The sequence below is a fragment of the Micromesistius poutassou genome, assembly GCF_964030765.1.
Source record: "Micromesistius poutassou genome assembly, chromosome: 11".
NCBI lineage: Eukaryota > Metazoa > Chordata > Actinopteri > Gadiformes > Gadidae > Micromesistius > Micromesistius poutassou.
In genome coordinates, this window is record NC_140281.1 from 16,335,329 (window position 1) to 16,343,334 (window position 8,006).

The 8,006-nt window shown below is 41.6% G+C and overlaps 1 protein-coding gene across 1 annotated transcript in view; it reads left to right on the plus strand.

Moving 5' to 3' along the window:
* Window positions 1-1,197, plus strand: part of LOC311355737 (B-cell receptor CD22-like) — a 49,224-nt gene extending 48,027 nt beyond the window's left edge. The window contains 2 exon segments of the mRNA XM_084475552.1: window positions 283-515; window positions 621-1,197. Coding sequence (XP_084331678.1) covers window positions 283-515; window positions 621-678 — 291 coding nt within the window. The 3' untranslated portion in view covers window positions 679-1,197.
* Window positions 1,198-8,006: the final 6,809 nt, after the last annotated feature.

Below are 8,006 nucleotides of genomic sequence, written 5' to 3' on the forward strand. Positions count from 1 at the left end.
TGAAACCTTGGGTGACATCTAAAAATACTGATGTCGTATTTTGTTTTAAAGAGGCAAATTAATATGTTGTTTAAAATAAACAGTTTTAGGAGCTCAACAGTTGGAGGAAATCTTGCAGGAAGGACTTGAAGTGAGGCCTCCAGCAGCCTGCATGGTGGGACCACTGGGTCACCACCAAGGGTCTCTAGATGAACAAGAAACACATAACCTTCAGGACTGTCTTCAGGAAGTGTAAAGCATTTGTTAACCTAATGTACTCTGCTATATCCTCACTCCCATCAGCCACTTCCTGTTCCTGTGTATGACAACATCTCAGCTCAGACCAATCGCTTGGTTCCTGTTGCACAGAGAGAACCAATAGAAGAGCAGGATGGCCATCACTATGCCAGCATCCACACCTCTGTCTCAGAGAACCAGGAAGTGCCTCGCTGGATGGCTGGCCCCGGTGGCCAATCAGACAAGACTGCTGTCTTTTACTCTGTGGTCAACATTCAAAGCGTCAACGCTGTCCCTGGGTAAGCCTCTATTTATGAAGAGGAAATAAAGTCTCAATGTTTTGGGACTTTATCGACCCAATGGATCTGTTTCACAGGGTGACTGAAGTTCTGTCTTCTTTTCAGAGAGAGTGACCAGACAGAGGCGGCAGAAACCTCAGAGTTGTACAGCACCGCCAAATAATACCTCAGATATTGAACCAGTTGTGGCAGCAGGATTTAAATAGTGGGACTAGGTAGAGAGTCTCATCCATTTAGTTTAACAGGACAATATGCTGGCTGCATATCATATGGAAATTAATTACCTGGACTGAATACTTGCCACCACTGCTCATACATTATCTGATGACTCTTGAATTGATTTTACTCATTTACTTGATTGTGTATGTTCCACTTGTGATGGCCCCAACGAGGCCACATCTTATCCAGGGCCTCTTGCTCTGATGGATGTAGCTCTGCTTCATCGCTACCACCTGCTGGTAACCTGAATGTACTCCACCTGTGAGGAGAGGTCTTAAAAGTACCACCTTCTAATTACCTAAATGAATTGCACCTGTGTGGGTAAGTCTTTAGGGACATTACCTGTCTTGCTTGGTTAGCTAAGAATCCTAGCAATCTGCCTGCACTAAAGCAGTCTTGTATTTTAAATAGAATTTCCTCCGTCTTTTAACTTTCTACATTAAACAACTTATAGGCCTTTTACAAATGCACTGTAAGCCGGACATTCTTCAGATTATACCTGGGGGGGCTGTTTGTGTGAAGGCAGATGTCAGAATCAGCCCTCCGGAGTTAAACCGGAGTATACCTGGGTAGGCCCCTAGTGTAAATTGCAGAGAGTCTGAGATTCTGATAATTCACAGCGAGCGAGTGGGCGTGTTGCTGACGTGTTGATGTTTATATCATGCGACTGGCGTGAAACCGCAGCAGAAGAACTGATTCGTACTTTTCTCTTCTTGCATGTATTTTGCGTGATACTTTCCACTCTTCTGTTGATATTGCGGATACGTCTAAATAAATACAGTATTGATGTCAGTGTGGCGGGGGCGATAAACGAAAAGATGATCTAGGGAGTTACACCAACAACGCCACCTTAGGACTTGCACCTAAAGAATTTACTCTTTTTCAAACTTTACTTTCTCAGAGCACAGGTCGGTACACAAATGAATACAGGCACGGTTTATAGAAAGTTTAACAAGTTTTATTTAGTCACAAATGGGAACATTAATTTATTTAAGTTACTTATCTTCTGTAAAAACAATTATAGTTATTTTTATTTCCAAAGAGCACAATATTAATCTGTACCACAGACTCAGCTTAAGTTGAGACTGAGGAGATAACTAAGCTGAGGTCCTGCACAGCAAACAAAGAGAAAAGAAACCAAACAAACTCAAATCAACACAAAAGAAAACAAAACCCATAATGCTACATGCATAACTTTTGCAGGTCCTCAAAGCTGTGCTACTTCCCACCCCCCCACTAAGGAGTCGCGGTCAGTCAGTCTTGAACTACGGTACACTACTTTAAAACGAGCGTCTAACTGACGAGAGCAGAGCAACTATGAGCAAGGCAACAAAAAGAAACAAAACGTGGAGATAAAGGCAAGAGGCAAGGCAGGGCAACAACAGCAACCTAACGCCAGGCAGGCTTGAAACAAAGAGACACAGCCAGATGTAAATAAATACATATAAGCTACATTAGCAGACACAATAATGTAAGGCTTGTGGCACTGTTTACCTGCATGGCGGGCTGTAGCCTGCACCAATAAATAATGAAGCCGTCAGAAGCTAGCGGCGGCAGCGGTGGCTAACCGGAAGGGGACACACACACACCATCACGGCATACACGCCAACCTACGGCAGAACATTGTCAGCACTACACCTTATCACATTTTCAGCGATTCTGAGGCTGCACTACATACCTGGAGAGCGAACACTTGGCAGAGGAGAGAGAGAGACTGAACAACCACGGGACTATATGAACAGGTCTGCATTAGCAGCCCATGATGCGGCTGCACTACAGGTGCCGGTAAGGGGCGTGACACACACCTGCTGCAATCGCCAGACCTGCTACAACATAACTAAAAGACACAGAAGGGAAATACAATATATACATTTATACAGCCAATAACCACCCGGTTACATCAGCACAGGAAGAGTCAGCATTACTGAGTTGGAATACTCACAGACGATCTTCAATGTGCTTTAAATAACACGTGTCACATCATGCCTCCTCCTACACACTCTACCCAGGCGCCACCCCTCGCGTGAAGTATCTGGAGTATATACGATATCTACGAACATGTTTGATGTGGCTTATCACCGGCTCTGTGTTGCATGTGTGAAAGGGCAACTCCGGATCAACTCCGGACCTGATTCTCCGGAAATCCAGAGAATCCGGAGATCCGGAGTTCATGCGCGAAAGGCCTATTTGTGAGACCCAAACAGGACTGGTTTCAAGTGAATAAAGGGATTTTCGGGCTTTAAAAAGGAGATGTATTGTGTAGTTCATGAGTAGGCCTAGCTGGTGTACTTCTGTGTCATTCAAATGGGATCTTTTCATTTTATGGGCTTGCCTGAGGTAGTCATAACACACACTTTTACATTTAGTAGATGTTTAGATATTAGTTTTCAATTGGCTTTGCCAATATTTTGATTCCTATAATGCGGGTGTCTAAAGCCCTTTGAGTCTGTAAATGAAATTACTTCTGCTGTTGCTTCTTCATCTCTCTGTTCTTTTCTCCAGAAGAAAGAGAGCCTGCAGAAAACCATGTAAACAGGGAGGAAGGCCAGATACAGTGGAGGAGGTGAGACACAGGGAGCCATTTATTACTAACCCATCTTTTACTGTTACACACAGTGGAAATGAGAGACTTCTAGTTGTTTCCTTAGTAAGTTTCCTTCTCTATTACTCTAGCCCTGTGTCTAGGAGAGACTGTACATCCTTGTGTCTAACTTTCATTAAGAACAGTCTGAAGTTCAACCCTCGGCCTACATTTGGATCATTCTGAAATGGAAATAACTTAAGTCCACATTTTGCAGCTTAAACAAAGTCCATTTTAGTAGGAATGTGCTATTAAACTCCCAAACTGTATAAGTGTGCTATAGACCTCCCAAACAGAATTACTTTTAGAAGTAGGAAGAGACCGATTGCCGCAGTGATTAATAATGACTTTACGTGAAGAGATTTTCTTATTCTGCAATCCTAATGCTTTCCTAATGTTTGCCGGTGATAAGAGAAATACAAATACATTGATTTGCAGTGAGATTATTTTGGATTAAGTGAGATTAAGTATATTTTATTCTCTACAGATAATCAGAACATGCACCGCGAAGAGAGTATAGCCAGGAAGTTTAATCTTGCAAGAGTTTTTGTTAATACTACTATAACTTGTTCCCTCCCTCCTAGCTCTGACCGATATCTTATTAAGAAATCTCATTCAACCTCACTAGGTTGATCAGTCTTCTCTAACGGTCGAGAAAAGAGCCCATACAACCCTGTGACTTCTTCTTAGTATGACTATTTCATGCACTATCCAGTACCATCCTTATGGTAAAGATGATGTCTGTTTCTTTTTTCTTGTTTATTGCTGGGTTTTTGCGTGTGTTTACTTTAGTGAGGGTGGTTAAACACAGGAGAAACGAAAAATGTCTTTAATGAAAGTCCTTTGGAGACTGGATATTTATTTAAATAACATATAAAATCAAAGAGAGATGACCTTACAGAATTGTTCAGTCTTATATGAAAAGAAAAATCGGATGAACATCTTCTGTAAAAGGAAGTTGGGTCCTTTGTTCTCCGTCAACTTTCTTCATCTTGACTTTTTCCTCCACATTTTCCTCTTTACATTCACTTACATGACTTACTATTCTAATCTTTTAACTGTACTGGCGTATCCCCCCTTATATATGGAAGATAGGTACTTTTTTATTTTTTATTACCCTGTTTGTACAGTGGTCAGCGAGTATTTTGGTCAGACTGGTTAAGAAAAGTTCCTCCCCCGGTTGACCCCGACTCGCTACTATAGTTAGTGGAAGTTGAAAAGCCCCCAGCGGCAGGTGCACTCCACAATGAGGTCATCTTTTGTCACCGCTTCATACTAAATACATAAATTAAAACAATACAAAGCCCTTCTTCTTTGAGCTGAAACAATATTTAATGTAAAAGGAAAAAATAAGAGATTGTAATGTTTTTTGGAAAATCGATTAAATATTCATATAAAGTGTCTTTCTTTGGTTACAAAGGTTACAAATCTGTGTATCAATCCAGTATATGGAATGTTGATAATATAATGACATGAGTATATCGTACAAAACATTCTTAAAGAACCCTATTTTCGCAGTTTTAAAAGGGTCCCATACAATCTTGACTCCCCTCCATTTCTGAACAATGTGTTGACCCCTGTACTATTATTTTTCATCTTTCACTCACATGCAGATTTTCCTAGATTCATGGTCAATCTAATATTCATAATTTCAGTATATTTTCAATATGTCACATGAAACCCTTATTAATCTGCCTCCTCCAAGAGTAATTGCATTGATGTGGTAAAGTATGGACGGACCTCGTCCTGGTATGTGGCTGTTGAATGTCATCAAGCTTGGCACGAGAGAAGCTAACATGTGGTAAGAGGAAAGCCAACTGATTTGGAAAGCGCTCTTTTGTTCGTTTTTTATGTGTTTTCTGTTTTAGGTATTGTCTTTGATTTGTTTTATCCTGAAGAATGGGGTGGAGGGAGGGAGGGAATGAGGGGGGAGGGTTTTTGGGGTGCTTGATTGTATAAATGTCTGATGATTGAAATTGTCTATGTGGAAACGGTCGTTTATCAAAAAAGTTCATGAATTCACTGAAGAACACAGTGTGTGATGTTTTCTCTAGAGCTGTTCTGTCCCACATCCTGGGGATAGCATGAGGTAAGCCACATGTAACGGTCTTGACTAAAGGTGAAACTATGACAGACCATTGTGTGTGTGTGTGTGTGTGAGTAACGAGCAGAAGAGAAAATTAATAAAAAGACAATAAAATGGCAGAAGATCAAAAAAGAAATAACTTTTACTGTTCATTGTGGTCTAAAGGGTGATTATATGTCCTAGGCCCAGTAGTAACCAGGCTTCAGGTTAATTCTGCTGCTGATCATGGTGTGAAGAGTAAATCTTTTTTTTTTTTGTTAAACCTAACAAAAGTGCATGATGATCTGGAACCACAGACTAGATGTCAGACCAGCTTCCTGCTCTACGCTAAGATTTTGTCTTTCATTTCAATGTTTAGCTCATAGAGTTGTGGATTATTGTTTCGGATTACATTTTTTTTATCGTCCTTGCAATAACATTTTCATTGTATTTCTTTACCTGCATGTGTGTTTAAATCTCTCCCCAGAACAACAGAGTGATAGCGGAGAGGACTCTATGAATTTAAGATCTGCAGCAAGAGGATTTCTAGCTTTCCTTCTGTCAGTACCAGGTTGGTTCATTTACATTGTGAACATTTAGTTGAACTGTTTCAATAACATGACAACCAAGCAGTTAAGGGGGAGCGAGAGCTGCTGGACCCAGGAGCAGAACACAGAGGCAGGACAGGAGTTGGAGTGAAGGTGAACAGGTTTATTTGGTGTAATCAGGAGTGAGGCAGGTTGGAGAGTGGTGCGCATCAGGCTGGAGGGAGTGAAGCAGGCAGGCTGGCGGTGTTGATACAAAAACTACAAGCAAAAGAGAACAAAGGTGAGACGAGATTTCAGCAGGAGAAGTATAAGCTAGGAAGTGTCGCTACTGGAACCAGGTACGAATAACTACCACGGTATATCGAAGTACGATCTGGCGACGACTGCAGGGAAACCAGGTGTATTTGAAGGAGTTGATGAGTTGATGCAGGTCAGGTGTGAGCAGTTGAATGGCAAACAAAGCCCAGAGACAGACAGGGGGTGTGGCTGACACCAGAGGAGACACATCATAGCAGCTGTGGCTATGACACAAGCAACTGGAACAAGGAGAGGGTGAAACCATAGACAAAGAGTAGACGCCGCATTGACCACTACTGTCAACTGGTGCTGACGAGCCGTAGGGCCACCATCTTGGACCGGTCGACCGCTCCACTCATGTAATCAGTTTGGCTGGTGCAATGAACTGTCAGCGTATTTAATTCATCATACCTCACTGAATACCAAACCGATTTTCACGCGGGTTGTTTTGCTGAAAAGGTCATACATGTAGCTATGATACAGGACACATGGTTCGGCGTCTTTTAATATTTCGTCGGCTTAATAGTAATAGAATATTCTGATATATGTCATATGATACATACATATACATACATATAAAAGTAATTTCCAGTCCAACTAGCAATCTGATTGAAAAACCTAATGTGTCTTCAAAAACTAAACGGGGACAGGTAGTTTTTTCTGTATTTAGCCAGGGACAGGCAGCCAAAAACGGGGATGTCTGGTCACCCTATGATGATGTAGGCTATGATGTAGGCCCTGAAAGAGGACTGCTTTGTAGAACTTCTCGTGTTCCTTTTCTGCAGTTCAAGAGAGGCGAGTTTGGCAATGTGGTGCAGCCTTAACTAGTGAAACACAGACACAACCAATAACAACAAGTCTGGTTGTTGATGCCAAACCGTGTCTCCTCCTGAAAAGTAATCCCCCAGGCCCTGTTTGTGATGGTCCACCAATTTGAGCAGTAATATGCTGCAGTGCTCTGGCATCTTGTGTCTTCTGCTGCTACGCAACTCAGAGTATGACCGGTCCAAGATGGCGGCCGCATTTCTTGCGTCCAAGCAGCCAATGCGGCGTCTACTCTTTATAATGTCTATGGGTGAAATCACACCATGTTGAAGATAGAATAATAATAAATAGAACATTAAAGAATCCTCCACTAGAATGCTGTGTTTGGTTAAACAGACCACTAGAATAGAACAGTCCACTTTGTATATTTCAGTTATGATTCATTAGTCTTTGGAAAATACTTCTTCACTGCAAGGTGTATACAGCCTCTTGTATTGAAAGTACTGTACTGGGTTTTAGATCACAATACTCCATCTAGAATTATTTGACAGAATTGAATTAGCATTTGAGATTTGATGGCCATTTCCTGAACAAAAATGCAAACCTGAACTATTGATATTATCATAGACACACGATCCCCACCAAGGTGGAAAGAGGTGCAAGAAGTAATAAAACGTGCAAAGGTCTCTTCAGCCCCGGGACCTAATGGAGTGCCCTACCGATTATATAAGAGCGCACCGGATGTTTTAAGATTCCTATGGAAGCTAATGAGAATAGTTTGGAAAAAGCAGAGTATTCCCAAAGCATGGCGTAGGGCTGCGGGAATATTTATTCCCAAAGAGAGGGACTCAGTTGAGATTAATCAGTTTAGACCAATTAGTCTACTGAATGTTGAAGGGAAGGTCTTCTTCAGTGTTGTGGCTCGGAGATTGACAAGTTATCTTGAAAAGAATAGACTAATTGATACCACGGTTCAGAAATCTGGATTCCTTGGTTTCTCCGGATGCTTAGAGCAT